Here is a 17,789-nt window from a genome sequence, read left to right as displayed (position 1 = left end):
AGATTGTGTGCTACATCAGGCAGCGTCTGTGTGAAAATGACTGCCCTCTTACATACATGCATTCTTGGAAGCAGCCTTAAGAAGCTCTCCTGATCTTCATGAGGCAAAATTTTTGTTTTGTGTTTCTACCATAAAACTAATTCTGTGGTGTACCACTTAGCACATCTTCCTTGTTTTGTTTTTATTTTAGGTGCACTGTACCAATGAGAGACAAAGAAGGAAAACAGGATTATCGGTATTTATTTTTTAAAATAAATTTAACATTTCAGGACTGAGAATTTATTTCACTTTAAAGTGTAGTCGATGTAATGAGCCTATAGTCAGCATATGAGTATGTATTGGAAGTTTACCTTCCACTAAAAGGGAAAGAGACCTATCAAAATCAGTGCTAGTCTGAGCAGTTCAGATCTAGAACTGGTTTATCTCTGCTTAAACCCATAGGCCTTTCCCAAAACCTAAGCTGGAGTACCTTAGCTCAGAGTGGGTAAGTTGAAGGTTTGCTCTGTGGCCAGTACATATATATTCCTAAGAATGCCAGACATAAAATGTAAGACTATTCTGAGTTAAGCATTGCTCCCACTTTAAGAAAATACTGGGGGTAACTATTTTAGATACCAGGCCCTGCCTCTCCATGCTTAAATTCTGTGATCATAGATCACAATCACTGTCTGAGAATCCTAACTACTATTGAAAAGTGTCAGCATTCATAACCAGGTTTCTACCTTAAGATTTTAGTAGACCTACTGAAGATGTTACCTTGTTAAGTACTTCTTGCCTTCCACCAGTGTGAGATGACAGCCATCAAACCCTAAACAGCCACCCAAGAAGTGTTTAGTCAGAGGGCGAGGGGACAAGGCGCGGGTCCTGTTGGGAAGCAATGCTGCTGGGAACAAGTGCTGGGGCAGCGCTGCAGAGCAGCAGCACAACTGCTTAGTGCTCTAGCGGGGGAGGTAATCGCTGTGGTGTCTGGATGGGATGGGAAAGAGAAACGCAGCTCAGTGATTTGCCGGTTGCTTTGGGCACCCTTTCTCCTGCTCTGTGTGTCTGCCTCCTCCCCTGGTTAGGGCCGTCTTAGCTCTGATCCTCCCAGTAGTTCCCTAGCTTTGCATCCCAGAGGCAGTCTTCCTGTTACTCCCAGAGTTCACTTCCCAGCTGGGGTAGTTCTGCAGGAGAACTTTCAGAGCCTCTTCGCTTTGCCATATCTGTGTTCCTGTTAGATTTACATATACTTTACCATTGATCTTACTAGAGCAGAGCAAGGATTTTGAAAACATCTCATAAACTAAATCTGCTTTTTAAATTATTGTTTGTAGAAATGCAGCAGAAAAGGCAGTGATCATTTTGGGAATTCCTTATGATGGTAGGTGTTGGCATGAGGGTTATTTAACAAGACTAATTTGAACAAATGCAAAAGAAAATTCATGAAGACCTAGGCAAAATTTTCTAATACAGACCAGAAAGATGATTACTAAGATTATGATCAGTATTAATCTGTGGTTTTCAGATTTTTTTTGTAACTTACTGCTGCACTTTATACATTAAATTTAAATCTATGTTTAGGCAGATTCAAAATAGAAATTATTATATTAAATGTAGAGGGTTCCCAATGTCCATTATTCTGATGGTTTTGAACCCCTTATTTGATCATGTAAGAGTGAGGTTTCTGCTTCAATTGCAGTTATTGGAGTGGTTTGAATTCGACTTCTCTTTAAGGGAGCCTTTTGTTCTGTGGTGGCACCCTGCTGAGCACAGTAACTTTGCTTTTAGCACAGCATGAGATTTCATCAAGATTTTTGAAGTTAGTCTGGAAAAGGTTACAACCTGCCCAGATCGCTCCTGGCAGTTGGCTGTCAATCTGGGTTTTTCCCAGCCATCCACTCCTGCTTTTGGCCAGATCCACAATTCATGCCTGATGCCAAAAGGAGTGGGTTGTCTTCATATCTATTATTATCGGTTCTGTTATTTTTTTTATTATTATTTTGGGTGCAGAGGTGCTAATTACCCCCTTTCTGTCATCAACTCTTTGACAGTCAATGTCAAACTCAAGGAAAGAAAATAGAGGCTTTGCAGCAGTTCAGGGGCTGATCTCTTCCTACTTAACAGTGATACACCAAGTCGTGATTTTTTAATGTTTTGTTTAGTTGAAATAGTAATACAGCTTCCAGGTAAGTATAAACTTGTGACATAAATTTTATTCCTTGTTGTTCAGCTTCTGACTGAAAATAATTATAAAGGAGTTCTTCATTTTTACTAGGTTTATGCCAGAGCCAAACCTTCCTCCATTGATTCTGTACAATGCCAGATCTTTGCCAGCTAATATGAACCATCAGCAAGTGGTAAATATTGACTGGATTCATGAGAGACTTCCTGACCTCCCCAGTGTGAAGAGAGCAAAGCTTGTTGAACGGTATGGGATTCTTCCTGAACACAGCTTCACCTTATTGGTAGGTCTATTGATCAAGTGCTAAAATAAGCCTAGAAACTTGAAAGTTGCACAGTTCTTGAAAAGATTTACAAATGTCACGTTAACCAGCTGTCAGTTCTCATGGATGTTCTTTAGTTAGAAATATGTCCAATGCATAGTTTATACCTTGGAGCCATATACACAGAATGGCAGGGAAAAGAAACCATACATAATGCGCCTAGAAGTGTTTCTCATGCAAGGTGCAGTCAAATAACTATTATTTAATATTGATCTTGTCTACACAGACAATTATTTAATATTGTCTGTCTACACATGGATGCACCTGTGACTGACTGGAGCAAATGTACAACTTCCTGCTGACAAATCCTTGTCTGCAAGTGCCGGCTCTTCTTGTCTTTGGGTCTGGTACAAGGCTGGGCACATTGTCAGTATTTAACAAATTAATAAATGTGTTTTCCTGACTGTGAAGCAAAACCCAAAGCTTAAATCTTTCAGTTTCACATGCCCGTTGATCTGGCTTCTGCATTATTTTGAAAAACACTCAGACATTCTTAAGTAAATACACAAAATGGCTGTACAACATCAACTTTGACCTCACAATGCAATATACCAGGGGTGGGTTCAGAAGAGGGGATGACAAAGAAAAGGGGGTGGCAAACATGGATATAAATCTCATAACTTCCAAAAATATTCTGAAGGTCTTTGAGCTTCTTAAATACAAACTGCATCATCTCTGTTTGCCAGTTATAACTTCCTTGGGGGGGTTAGTACACCCACCTGACATCAGACGTTTCACATAGCCAGGTAAGCTAGGACAGTGTCTTGCTTTAGTTACCTCTGTGATTAGTGGAGACAGAAGGAAAAGGACTTATTTAGAGTAAGATTCAGAGCAGAATCACAAGTACTTTAAATTGTCCTCTGGAGGAGTTCCTTTCCTTGACTATAAATGGAGGGAGAGCCATGCACATAACTTTACCTAATATCCCTCCTTTGTGTGTCTGTAATTTAATACACTTGTACAGAAGCTAGTTCTACAGAAAAAAAATGGTTCTTTCTTCTGAGGAAAGCTGTTAGGAAAACTGCTTTTGTGGTGGTGTGCCATTTTAGTGAGTTGTAGATCTTTTACTGTTTGGTGGGCAGGTGAGTCATAAGTCTTGTCAAAGTCATGAGGCAGCAGTGATAGCCTCAAGAGGTGTCAGTAATTCTTACCTTTCTATTTCATTGTATAAGCTCCAAAAAGTAATTTTGCAGTCAGTATTCCTATCCATGCATGCATTTTTTCACATCAACATACTTTTCACATACGAAAATAAAGAACACTCAGAAGGGTGGGTAGGTCCTGGGCCCTTTTTTGACTTTTTTTTGTTCTTCTCCCTCTCTGGTGGGTTGTCTCTGGCCAGCTGCTAAGCAGCATAGCTGCCTGCTCATTCCTCCACCAGTGCAACAGGAAAGAGAATAGGAAGAGCAAAAGCCAGAAAACTGGTGGCTTGAGATAAAGACACTTAAATAAGGAATAAGGAAGGGAAAAATTCAAAGGTCATGCAAATGCACTCACTCACCACCTCCCAGGAAGGGAAAATTCCAAAAGTCACGCAAATGCACTCACTCACCACCTCCCTCAAGTAGACTGATGCCCAACCAGTCTCTGACCAATGATAAAGGCTACCTCCCCCCAAATCCCCTTCCCTTGGTTTTCCTTGTTGAGCAGGGGTTATAGGGCTTTATATGACCCTTGGTCGGTCTGGGTTAGCTGTCCAGGTTGTGTGCCCTCCCTTGGCCTAGTCACTATGGGGGGCAGAGTGGGAAAAAGAGAAAGTGCTCCTCAGCAGTAGCCAAAACACTGTTGTATTGTCAGCACTGCTTTAGTCACAAATCTAGAACATGGCACCCTCCTAAGAAAATAAGCTCCATCCCAGCCAGACCCAGCACACCCACTCCTTTCACTTGGCATCAACCCACTTCTCATGTGTTTCAATTTTGCTAGTATTGATGGCTTCTGCTGTGTGGTTTCTGTTGTCTCTATCAACTAGCCCTATATATTTGCCTCATCAACTGCCCTTTCTTTCCAGCTGTTCTCTCTTGCCTTCACTTTTTCCCTTTTAACTTTTTTTTCTTTTTGCAACATATAAGACAATTAATGAGCTCCAAGCTGAAATTTGGGATTCAGCTTGTAATAAGATAATGCATCCATTTGAATGCATGAAGTGAACATGTTCTTCATTGCGGGTCTTCTTTTATTGTGCATTAGAATGTCAGCATGTATACTCTCCATAAAAGTTGCTTGCCTGTTCACTGGGAGACTAGTTAACCTTAATTCATCTGAAAACGGTGTGTCCGTTGCTGTGTTAAGCTTACATCAGAAGTTGCAGAAGATTGCTGATAGGGCCAGATGCACCAATCTAATGAGCATTCTTTCAAGTTAGAGCACCCAGGAGTGCTCATTAAATAAATGGCAGTGGTAGAGGGATGACTCTAAAATGCAAAATCTCTGTTCTGCTGCAACTTGTTAGAGAAAACATTATGTGCCAAAGTTATAATAAAACAATACCATACTTCAGCATGCAAGTTAGTTTCCGAGCTTGCTTCGTGAGTTTTATTCTCATATACAATAGCTGCCTGTACTGGCTGTATTGAGAATCTGAGACTTCTGCTTTGCCTAATGACAAGATGCACTGAGATGGAAGGAGAGCATTACCTATTAATATCTTCATATCTGGAATTTCTTAAGTGTAAACGGCTACATTTTTAAGGTATAAATTGCAAAAATAAATTATGTTTCTGATTTTCTTCATTTACTTTCTTTTGCTTACTCAGATAAGTGGCCATTCTATTTGAGCTTTGATTTATTGCTTTGGTGGAAAATTACATTGGTGAATCTTTCAGTCAAAAGTGGGATGCTGCAGAAGTTGATTTTGACCATTTTGTTTATGACATGCTGTCCTCATACATGTTGGTGTGTAGGTGAATTTATGCTTATTTTTAGAACTTAAATAATTTTATAGGAAGCTGTAGGAAAAAGTTTGACCTTTCTTTGACTAATCTGCTTGTCTGCTTTAATAGGCTAAATTTTATGTTTTTTTCCCCTGACAATCTTACACATTTTTGTAGCAGTTGGTACCTCACAGTTGGTTATTGTGGGAACTGTGATGGTGAAAATGGGAATAAGAAAGCAGGAAATGACATTTATGAACATTGATGTAGTTTTCTTCTTTAGTTCCTTGGGAAACATTATTGGTCTTTAAAAGCATAAGTTTGCATTACAGAACCAGTGTCCCTGTAGATTGTACCCATGGTATTCTGTGAAATAATGTACTGTTTTAAACTTGCTTTAAAAGCATCTGAAATCACTCCACCGCTAGGTTTTTTTGATATCTAAGAACTATTAAATGATCATTTTTTAACCACATTTAAGAAATTTGCATGTGGTTAAAATATTGGTATGTTAGATTTCATGCCAGTGAAACTAACGAATACATTACAGCATATTTGGTGTGTAATGGGAGAACCAAGTGGGCCTGGATCACAAACACAGTGCCGCAATTCCAGATTTCTGGTTTTCCTTCTATGAATGTTAAAATACTCAGAATTAAGTGAGAACAGTCAGTTAGCATTCCTGTAAACCAGCACATTAGAGCATGCAGTGGTTTTCAGCCCAGATCTATTGCAAGGGACAGCTCTCTGTGTGTTGGCAATTGGAGGGAATGTGGCATGAAGAAAGTTGACCAAAATATGGAACAAGTTAAAGTCAGGTTCAAGTAATACGGTATCTAGAAATTACAGCTAATCAAGTTATGCCTACATCTTTCTAATATGACAAGAAAATGAGGAAAGTGTTTCATTTCTGTCAGTCATTTTGATGTTTTGACACCCTGCCTTATTCATTTCAGTCTAGCATTGCTGGGTTTTCCTACTCTTTGGCTACAGAAAATGACAGTCACTTTAAAAAACTTAAAATGAAATGCAAAGGAATTTGGGGGAATATGTCTGGTTTTATGTGCACAAGTAGTGAGTATGGGGTTTGGTACCTGGTAGCATATGTAGGTCTGTCTGTCTGAGTATTCTTGGGCTTTTCTGTTCTTGCTGCCTGGAAATCATCTGAATAAAACGTGAAGGCTGGGTGTGTTTGTCCTTGATTTTTTGAAGGTCTGGCAGCAGGGTCAGAGCTGTCGCTCCAGCCAGGCTGTTGGTATCCAGAAATCTGAACATGCCCGCTGCTAGAGATACGGTCTCTCGCCTATACACGATGGAAGTGTTGGATGTACTGTGTCTGAGTTGTGCAGCCTGCATTCAGACATGTGGCATCTGCAGACATTGTTTTCCTGTGCATAATGTTGTAGCTAGACCTACTCTGCCTGGAGTGTTTGTAAAACCTTCTGCAGCATGTGTAAAGAAACCAGCATTTATACGTGCTCACTTTTTCCTGCCTAAATTGGACAGGTGTTTTTGTGGAAGGGAACCTGCTGTTTAAATAATCAGTGTTTGTTTGTGCTATTGAATCCTGAGGTGAATTAGAAAGAGTACAGTATTTAGTAATGCATCATTTTAGTAATTCCACTTAACACATACGCAGTTTTTAATCAAGTTTACTGCACTTCGGTAATCATGTCATTCTTTTACTGTTTTTTTTAAGGCAGATTTGTTCCTCTAGTCTATTTTGCCTTTGATTTTACATGATTTGATTACAAAGTAACTGCTAGATAAATTTGTAAGAAGACTGGAAAAGAAGGGAATTATGTCTGTGTGTATTAGATAGTTAACTACAGGGAGTTACAAGGTTTACCTTGGTTCACAAAAGAACCTCAGTGGCTTTCCTAGGCTGAGAACTTGGTTTCTTTGCTCGCGGTCTCAAGGTAAAGGGGACATGTCTCATTTTTGTTACACCAGTTTTACAGCATATCAACGAATAATCTAAGTACATTTTGTTCTGTTTCATAGAACAGAGAGCAGTAGTTTGCAGTCTTCTCAAAAGCCATACTTCATTACCAATGAAAAATGTGGTATCTAGAGCTGTTACAAGTTTATGTTGTGAAAGTTTTAAGGAGGAAAGTCTAAAATTCTGTATTGCTATTATGATAAATTGCCTTTAAAAACAAGGGCAAAATGGGATGTGTTTGAATGGAAAAGTCAGGCTTTGGTTTAATGTGTACCTGCACTCTTTTTGCTCAGAACTGTTCAGAGATCTGGCTGCAGTCAGTACGTGCTTGGGAAATGTTTTTGCTGTGATGACAATATACTTAGAATAGCTCCTTGGCTGTCTCTAAACTGTTACCTCTCAACTTCTGAGAGCTGGCTTGTCTTCCTGTGCATTTATGCCACACACTGCAGAAGTCCAGTGGCATGCTGCATTTGGTTTCCTCCTTGAAAAGGTAGGAGCTGCTGCTTAATATCTCTGTAGCCTTCAGTAGACCTAATGAGTTCTGTGCTACAGTTAAAGATCCATCAATGCCTTGATGACAAACAGCACAGCATTCAACAGACTGTTTTTAGAAGAACAGATACTGCACAATCTCAGATTTCTCTTAGGCTATAAATTGAATCCCCTACTGTCATACCTTCTGAGCATTTGGGGTGCTGTGGAAAAGCTTACATGGCTTCGCTGAAAAAAATAGAAAAATAAAACCCTGCTTCTTACAGTGTGACCTTTCTGTATCATTGAAGGGTGAATGCAAGCTAAACTTATTCCTTCAATACAAAATAAATAGAAGTGATTGCAAAATCAGGAGTGAAGTATCTGTAGACAGTTTCAGGAAAAATCTCTTCTTGGTAAAAGGTAGCTTAACAGCCTGTTAGATGGCAGCATTACATTTTCTAGCCTTATATGTACTTAAAACACATGAGAAGATGAGAAAACTTCTCCCCAAATGTTAATTTTAGGGAGGAGCTATGTTCCATTGAAACAGGCTGGCAGATAAACTGTATGTACCTATTCTAGACATAGCATAGTTTATTTGCTGTTATGTTAATGACTCCAAAGTCTTGTGACTTTGCAATGAATTCACAAAACCAAGTTTACCTTAGGACTGAGTATTTATACTCTGAATGTAATTGTATAACTAATCATGTTTGCACTCTGGTATCTTTCTGATGCATTTAACTTTTCCTAAATAGAATGAAGATGGATTAACAGAATTCTTTGAAGATGTGATAAAACAGACCCAAATGAAGCCAAAGAAAGTGATCGGCTGGATTCTGAAAGACCTGCTCAGTTATTTGAAACAACATTCCCTTACAGTAAAGGAAAGGTCAGGCTTCTTGATTACTACAGTGGTGAAACAAAAGTGATCCTTTTATCATGTACCATGAATAGTATCATGTCACTCTGCTGCTTGCTTCTGCTTTAGTTACTATTTGTGAAGCTTGTTACATTCGCCTTGATGCTGTCATGTGAATGAAGTTAACCAAATACCTTGCAGAGAAGAGGACCGTGTAGTTAAGAGTAGTGATCAGCCTGCCTTCTTTGGAATATGGCAATGATAAGTCATAGTCAAGCCATCAATACTGAAGTTGAATATAGTGGATCACGAGGAAGAATACTAGCTTGTCATGCTAAACTGTGTGATCTTTAGGCAAGCAAGAGTAGCCTAGCTTTGTTATTTCACCTTATTCTCTGAGGTAACTTCTTACTTCTTTCCTAGCCCAGTCAGTTCTTTTCTCCTGGCTGACCTTCTGAACCGTCTAGAAAAAAAAGAAATTTCTTCTACAGCAGCAAAGCAGGTAAGTACCTGTTTGATTTTACTGTAGTTTGAATCTGTGGCTGCTTACTCCATTCACATAGCAATTTTATTATAATCAGTGTATACCAGTACATCGGTTGCTTTAAAAGGAAATTATTTAGAGTATTGATGAAGGATAAATTTTGTATCTATACTATATACATATAATAGATGAAAATGCCTCATGTGTATTTAATATTACAGATACCTCTACATAGTCAGTGTTGGAAGGGGGCATGAGCCAAATAGTAGATTGAAGCAAAGTGAGCTGAAGTCAAATAAATCCCACTTCTGAACAGACCGGACACTAGATCTCAATTTCGCAGGTCGAGTCAGACCAGAATGAAAGGTCAGTGTGAGCTAATCTGTGACTTGCACTTAAACTGAGAGTATCAGTTACTAGGTACTAAGGACAGTAAGGTCTACATGCCCAAGCATTAGCATGTGGAAAAGGATATAATTCACCTGAGTGTAGTCACAAAAAGAGTCCTGCTTTGGTGTATCCCTGAGTCAAAAGGGGAGAGGTCTGGCCTTCCTTTTATCCTTGCTTCTTTGAGCAAGTGCTATTATGGATGTTTCAAGCAAGTACTGATGGAAAAGCTAGTTTCTTCCTCTTGAAATATCATCTTTCTTAGGACAGTCTGAAAAATCAGCTCTTGATGATTTGTATCTAAAATTGTGAGCTGGTTATGATGGGTACAGTGACTGCTGTGTCTGTTGACAAAATTTGGTGGTTTTGTGTGATAGGGAATAATCTGTCATTCACCTTAAATTGTTGCCTGCTCATTTATGTGGAATGCATTGTCTTTTCAGATTAATTATTATCTTCTCAATAAGTACATTAGATGAGTGCTTCTTCTCAGGTGTTCATCAGTGAAACAGTTAATGAAGATATTTAAATTTCAATGAAGATCTTTACCTTGCCTTATCTGCTTTCACTCTGAGATACACAGGGCAGGTTTCCATCTTTTTCCATCTTTCTATTGATTCAATCAAATACAACTTTGGAATAGTATTGAAATCAGTTAACTTTTTTTTTTTTTTTCATGATTATAAACCAAGTATAATTGTTGCAAATGTGGCTCTTTACCCTACTTGGAGACCCCTAAACTTCCTGGTTTGTTGTTTTCTTTTTTGGAGATGCTTGTGGGTCGTAACTAAGTTTGTCTTGTTGGTCTGATTCAATAGCCAGCTGCATATGACAGGTGTCATAAAAAAGGATTTAAGTGCCTGACTGCAGGCACATGCATTTAGAAATTTTGGATTGGAAAAGTAAAAGCTTCAAAAAGGAGATAAAATATTAATAGGAAAAGCAGTGGATTTCAGAGCAGTTCTGTGCCCACAGGGTTGCTGCACACCCATCAGTTTGGTGTCTGCGTTTGGAAGGGAAGCTTCAGAGCTCCAGCTTTCACTCCTGGCTTCCTTGTGGAGGTGCATCCAGGGTACTAATGCTCTTCTACCGGAGTTTCTTGTCTTGCGATATATTTGGGTGCCAGCACTTCTGACAGGTTATGAAATGTCAAGAATTTCAGAGACGCTTTTCTTATTTAATTACCAACTCCTCGTAATGTGCACGTTGTCCTTGGTGTTCTGAAACTGGACACAGAGAAATAACAGGACTGTTCGCCATCACTGAGTGATGCTATCAAACTGCAGAAACCTTGCCACATTTAGAAAAGTATTTTGGTTGCCTGGATGTCGGAAGAATAACAAATGTTTATAACAATTCTCAGCAGTAGGCAGAGATACTGGATGGCCCGAGGGCAGGAAAGGCTATATACACACAACAGCAGATGAATTGCAGCACTTGTGGTGAGGGAGAATGAACTGCAGTGGCAGAGCCAGATCGAACGTAGAGGGATAGAAGGGTTTGATGGTGTGAGTGGCAGACATGCATACACATACATGCTCGCTGCAGGAAGCTGTTAACAGTTTAAATTTTTTAAAGGTTTTGTGTTCAAGGCACTAAAACACAGGCAGATAGAAGCTGTGAGCACTGATTGTAAGCACAGAACATTGTACAGTAGGATGCTTCTGCCAAGGAAAGGGCACTGTGTGCTTACATAATTACCACTTAGGTAATTACAGAGCTCATGCCCAACTTGCTATCAGATATAGCATCCTACTCCAGAGGTCTCCAAAGCAGTTTCCTCTTGTGCAAAGGGGAGCAGCTTCCAGCACCGTCGGCGTGCAGGGCCATGTGGTGAGCCTGTCCAGGGTCAGGGGACCTGTGCAGGCACGTGCTGTGGCCCACCCCAGAGGCACCATTTTGAAGCCTACAGTGGGAGGGAGGTGCTGGTGCTGCTCACCCAGGGCTGAAACCAGCCTGATGGGGAGTGTGTCTGAGAGGGGGCTTCCCTCAGTCCTCATTTGCTGGGCTGGCAAGGGGCCTGCCTCTGGGTCACAGCTGTGTGGGAGCAGACAGGTTCCTGGGCCAGGGAAGTGGAAACTTGCCCCTGCTGCTGAGAGCTGCGCTGGAGCAACTCCGTATGGACCCCTTTTGTCACGTGTTTGTCGGGGATCTGTAGTAGAGTGTGGAGCAGAGCAGATCCCAGGTCTTGTTTGCTTCTCAGTTGCCCAGGTCGCTTTAAAGTAGATAGCAGGAAAATGAGTACAGTACACAAACCTAAACAGAACCATCTGCTTTGACAATTATGGCTACACCATCTGGAGGACTGGACCCAGCCTGCCCCTCACTCTTCTCAGAGGCTGAGGGACAACTGCCAGACATGGAGGCTTCCATTACTGGAAGAGAGAGATGCCCAGAGGGCTGACTGGAGTGGTGCTGCCTGCTGCTTCCCTCCCACCCTTGGCAGCAAATCACTGCAGATAGGGTTTCCAGTTGGAGCATTCTCAGGCACAGCAGTCAGCTGGCACACTCACCAGTTGCAAAATGTTTGATGTGATGCCCGTGGCAGCCAGACGTGTAAGTCCTGATTAATTCATCTTGACCAATGGTTTGTGGCTACGCCTGTGTAGGTAGAGACTGCAGAACATCATTAAAATCTAATCACGCTCAGGCAAGAATCAATAGTAGAAACTACTGAGATTTCAGTAATGGAAATGAGGCCTGAGATTCTCGTTTTGGCTCTGGAGGCTTCATAATTTGATCCTCCTGTTCTGGTGCAGGCAGTTTGTGTAAATGAGTTAAAATCATTTTTTAAACTGCTTTCTTTAGATTTGTACTCCTTGCCAAGTGGAGAAACACATTTTTAAAAGTGCATCTTTGACAGGTCTTCGCCACATCTCTTTCTGCTTTCCTACATACCTGTAAACAAGCAAGGGCCTTGATAACATCGTTGCTCTACTAGCCAAGTGGAGATACTGGTTACCAAATTAAAAAGTACACACAATGCAGATGTCACAGGGAAAATCTGGTGCCTTCGAGGTTTCTAATGGGCAAGCTTTTCTCAGTGCCAGGAGATGCTTGGCACAGGAATTGCAGGGAATCAGAGCTAGATCTCTGACTGTCAAGCTGTCCTGCCCCTGATCTAAGTCAGCCTGATGTATGAGTTGCTCCTGGGTAACTCTGCCATGGTCGGCTGCGTAGATTTTGTTTGTTGCAGATTTTCCCCCCTGCAGCCCATGGCGTCCTGCTGAAGTCCTAAAAAACACATCTGCCTTTTTCCAGGAGAGCAATATGGCTCATTCATTGTCCAGCCCCTGATTTGTGCAGCAATTCAGACTCTTCAGGGTGTTTTGCTGTGAGAGGACCCCTTCTGAGGGGTGACATACCCTCCCGGTGCCTCAGGAGGCCTCGAGGACAGAATGCCTCCTGCCTGCTCCCTCAGGGAAGGAGCGGGAGGGGGTGCCTGGGTTAGCAGTGGAGTGCAACAAAGAAAAGGCAAGCAGCTGCAGACAACTTGAATCTCTGTGGGATGTGTTTCTTTCTTTCTAGGGGTATTCCAGGTAGCATTGGCATGATGATTTTTAAGTACTGCACTAGAATGTAGATCTTGAAGACATAAACTGCACTGATTTATTTAGATATAAACAGCTAAAGGCTTTAATTGCAGTGGTTGGAACTCTGGCTGCTTATCAATAACTTTAATATTGTGATCTGCCTTTAACCCTCTTACAGGGAAAAAACAAGCTGTAGCTGCCATGATATAGCTGCATGTCATTACCCTCTCTCAAGGTCTCCAGGAGAGTGATAAGATCTCATAAAAAGCTTTGAGGTACTGCTGGCAAACAAATCTCCTCTTGCAGGAATTGCAGCAATGCATGGTTCTTAAATACCTGTTGCAGGTACAGAGTTGTTTAACTTGAAGGTCTTTTGTATCAGAAAATTCTTCATGCTGAAGAAAATTGCTGGGGTAGTTAAGATACTTAACTTCATTTTTCCTAAGTTGTCTTACTGCCCTGCTAATTATTTAACATGCAGTTGGAATGCTCCTTCTTGTGCCCCCATCCCAGCTGCTTCTTCATCTTATGGTGAGTGTTTAATACTGAAATTTTGACATGACATCCATTTCCATATTGGTACACAGCAATGGCCAAACACACAATTACATCTTCAGCTCAGGATGGAGCATAAGCAGCTGTTTTAATAAGGCCTTTCTTTCTCTCCTCCCACAGCTCTGAAATAAGAGCAAAGGGAATACAGAAAATGACTGCCCAAGGAAATTGGTTTTTTATAAATGTTCTCTTCTCTCAAGTTTATTCCAGGGCAATAGCCCTGCTACAGTATAGGAATGCACACTAGCATTAACAAGTGATTATTCCAGAGGCCCAGGTTCATGCAGCAGTCCAGTACTTGGAGGTGATGCATAGGGGGGCTGGAGCTGCTGCATTCATTCCACTTGGCATTATTTTCCTTCTGCTTTGTCATACGTATCCTCATTACAACTAGCTGATGAGCACCGGTAATGGGATGTTACCTGGGGTTGGACTTGGTACACCAGTCAGCTAATCGTCACTTCCCAGGCAGAGACATTGCTCATGGAAATGCATTTCCTTGCTGCTCTCGGGCAGTTCTTGTGACTAATGAGAGATGAGTGCACATACTGCTGGAGGAGCAGCCTTGCAGTCAGCGATGGTCTCTGCCAGGGTGCCCCCCTCCCTCAGTGCAGCGAGGCGCATGGGGGCTGCGCTCGGCAAACTTCCGTTGAAGAGGCACCCTCGCTGGTGGTAGCGGGCGGCTCCCGGTGCTGCCGGGGGCTGCAGAGCACCAGTTGCTGACCATTCACCTGTGCTCATTCCTTAAGTGAAAATGCTTCATCTTACTTCAGGGTGCAGAAAAGGAAGGAGGGTAGAAGAGGTGTTTGAGTGAGGCACAGGATTAAAGCTTGGGTTTGCTCACATTTAGACAATCTGCTTTTGCTTTTACTGAAATCTGGCTTCTAGGATCAGTAGCTGAAATACTGCGTGTAAACAACATTGATTTGTCAAGACACTGACCTTCACTACTCGTTGTGACTTTTCAGGTGTTTGCGGAATTGTGGAAGGGAGAAGGGAAGACTCCTCTTGAAATTGTTAAAGAAAAGAAACTTCAACTGATACAGGATCAAAAAGATCTTGAACGGATCTGCCAGGCAGTGATTGATGGACAAGAAAATGAGGTGATTATTTGTCAATGGTGCTGGGAAGCTTGTGCACTACAGCAGGCTATGGCACTAAAAAGGAGGTTAAAATGGCCTCTCTATTTTTTCCTTTTGATTGGCATCTGAGCTCTAGAGCCAGTATAGAAGCATTAAAGCTGCTGCTGAGATATTATCAGGCTTTTCTTCTCCTTTCTTATTTTACTAAGTGATTTTTTAGAAATTGAAGCTTACACGAAATGATCAGCAGAAGAAATTACCGGTCTGGCTAATGTGCTAAGTCATTTTGAAAGGCCATAAAAGTTTAATGCAGGAAAGCAAAACTGCAGGGCCCTGTCACTCTTCAGCTATACTGCCATTAACCTGACCTGGACACCCAGCCACATAACTCTGATTATTTTTTTATTTTTTTTTTTTTTTTTTTTTAATCTGTTGTGAGATTAGGGCAACTGTGTGAAACTGTTCTGAGGCTGAAGTTACCTGCCAGCAAGGCATATATTGGTTATGGAATTAGAGACTGTATCAGAGCTGGCAGGGCAAAAATTTTACTTGTCTGTGTCTCTTTGCCATATCCCTGCCTCCCTCCACTGCCACAAGCCAGGTCTAGCTGCCTCTCCCACCTGACGGCTGCTGTGAGGTGGGAAGGAGCTGGCCCCCCATGGCAGTGGCAGCCATGGCTCCAGAGCTGCTCTCTGTTCTGCTGCTGGGCTGTGTCAGCGGTGCAAATGCTGCAGTAGGAAAGATGGGGTTTTGGCTCTTCCCCATCTCCTTGGAAGGACACGCAGCAGCCTGCCTGGCTCGTCGGTCTAAAAAGGTCTGAGCCGGGAAAAAGGGAAAAAAAAACAAACATTGTTGATTGTGAAGGGAAGGAGTGGGAAGGGATCCTGACAGCCTAAAATCTGCTTTTTAAAAAGCAAAATGAAAACAAGTGCTTACATGTTCTCTGGAGCGAAAACGTAAAAGCAGAAGTGAATAGCTTACTTCTAATATAAACATTGTCTAGATACATTTGCCATTTGGAAAAAAGCATTAACATCTTTTGAGAACAATACCACCCACCCCAGATCTCACTGGGGGATGCTAACAGCTCTGCAAGAGCTTTTGATAAAATGAGCTTGCAGTAGGTCAGCATGACCTCCATCAGACTGACTCATTTGCAGAGCCTGATAAAAGTGCTGCTGTATTTTCAGAGTGGTACGGAAGCACAAGTGTGGATAGAGAGAACATTAGAACTGATTGGGAAGTGCAGAAGCCGAAGGTCCATAACTACGCTCCCATTTCAATAACAATGCTTTCTCCGAGATGTAATTCCTCTCTGTTTGCCACTGTTTCAGTCAAGCCAAATGCAGTAGAATGGCCTCACTTCCTTACTTTCTCCAGATGATCTTTCACCAAGGCAAAAGCTGCCTTGAAGGCCTGTAATTCCCTGCTTTTAACTGCTGCAAGAGCTTACCTTGCAAAATAGCATTAGCTGAGTACTTGACGGGGGGGGGGGGGGGGGGAAATAGTAACGCATGCTTTTTGACAGTAAACTTTCTTTAAAATGAACTAACGCAATTGCTTAAGCCACCACTGAGCTCTTTATGAAGATGCAGTGTCTGGATTGTATTGCACTCTGCCCCATATAGGTTATTTTGAGCAGAGCGGGAGTATTGAGTCCTTTCCAGATTGTGGCATTACAGAGAAGATTGTAGCCTGCCAATAATTTGGATACCGTAATGAGTAGCAATATTTGCATTTGTGCTTGGTATTGGCACAGTTGGTGGTTCATATGTTCACAATCCTTCCCATAATATCTGTAAATATGACATCCTGTTTAATTGAAGCTATCGTGTTTTGCTCAGTAACTCTTGACGACATAGAGAACGTCTTCCTGCTACACAAGCTGGACGCTTGTTTTTCAGCAGTAGCATCTCCTTGAGGAATGCCCAGAAGTGAAATTTCCAGTGCTTTTTTCAGTGGTTTTACTTAGCCTTTAAATATGGCCCTTGCTATTTTGCAGGTGCTTGTGCATCAACCACTAGCTGTCTGATGGGAGGTTGTATTTCTCATCAGCTAATTGCTACGTTGCAAAGGGTTCCGTGCTTAAGGGAAACAACATGCTGTTATGAAAACACCTACGTCTGTGCTTGAAGGACCTCACAAATATTATCAAATAGATTATGATTCCATGCAAATTACTTGTTACAACTGAGCATTACATTGAGTAAAAAGGTGGATCCTATTAGCAAAAAGCCAGTCTAATTTTTCTGGCTCCTTTCAAGGAAGTCGCTGTTCAAGTTACAGATGCTGTTAAAACACAGAAGTGTTTTCTGACTTTTTCAATAAGAGGAGAGCTTTCTATTAATTGTAAGGCCCTGCTGCTGTAGGGACCTGCTGTTGCCTCATGGGAGTACAGCAGGAGCTTATTGCAAAGCTGAAGGCAGTTATTTATAAATAACATCCTAGCCTAAAACATAGTATTCTACCACAGTGGTCCCAAGGACAAAAATATTCATACCTCGCTGTGAATGAGTGAAAATGTCCAGGTTTACTCTAACAGTGGTGTCTGTTGGGTTTTTTCTTTAAAGGTTATGGCGATCAAAGCAGGAAATCGAAAAGTTCTAAATAAGTTAATTGGCCTGGTGCAAAGGGAAACACAAGGACGCTCCAATCCTGTTCTGGTGAAGCAATTACTAGAGAAGAAGCTGTCAGAGTAGCCACAAGAGAAAACCACCCAAGAGAAAGTCACAAGAGTGGCCACAAGAGAAAACAGTTTTCTACAGAAAACATGCGCTTCATTCTGTCTGGTTCACTGCAAATGAACTTCAGCGCCTCCTCGTGTAGTGGTGGGTTATTGGTTGTACTGCAAGCAGCGTTACGCCCTCAACTTCCCCGGCTGCATCAGCCAAAGGCAGAGAGCAAAAGAACAGCAGGAGCTGACCCAGAGGTTTGCATCTCCCTCACTTCGGTGTGGCGTTCAGAAAGGTGGTTTCCATACAGCCAGGGGAAGCAGGTTCCCGGGTGTGTCTATGAGTGCACAGAGAGCTGAAGCTGTAACTGGTTGGTTTTGTAATACAGCAAGTGTAAACTCGCCTTCTCTAGCTGCCTTTTTGTGGGAGGGGAAATTCA

The 17,789-nt window shown here is 41.7% G+C and overlaps 1 protein-coding gene across 2 annotated transcripts in view; it reads left to right on the top strand.

Moving 5' to 3' along the window:
- The window catches only part of GATB (glutamyl-tRNA amidotransferase subunit B), a 44,069-nt gene extending 26,316 nt beyond the window's left edge, over positions 1-17,753 (top strand). Inside the window, exons 8-13 of one of the 2 annotated variants that reach the window (XM_074904032.1) lie at positions 191-235; positions 2,255-2,444; positions 8,534-8,667; positions 9,061-9,139; positions 14,565-14,699; positions 17,249-17,753. In XM_074904032.1, coding sequence (XP_074760133.1) covers positions 191-235; positions 2,255-2,444; positions 8,534-8,667; positions 9,061-9,139; positions 14,565-14,699; positions 17,249-17,377 — 712 coding nt within the window. In that variant the 3' untranslated portion in view covers positions 17,378-17,753. The remainder of the gene's footprint in view (positions 1-190; positions 236-2,254; positions 2,445-8,533; positions 8,668-9,060; positions 9,140-14,564; positions 14,700-17,248) is intronic. The other variant, XM_074904033.1, reaches the window with a different exon arrangement.
- The last annotated feature ends 36 nt before the right edge of the window (positions 17,754-17,789 follow it).

This window comes from Athene noctua, chromosome 4 (genome assembly GCF_965140245.1).
Source record: "Athene noctua chromosome 4, bAthNoc1.hap1.1, whole genome shotgun sequence".
In the NCBI taxonomy this organism is placed as follows: domain Eukaryota; kingdom Metazoa; phylum Chordata; class Aves; order Strigiformes; family Strigidae; genus Athene; species Athene noctua.
The sequence above is the reverse complement of the archived record's forward strand: the minus strand, read 5'-3'. Positions and strand labels throughout refer to the sequence as shown.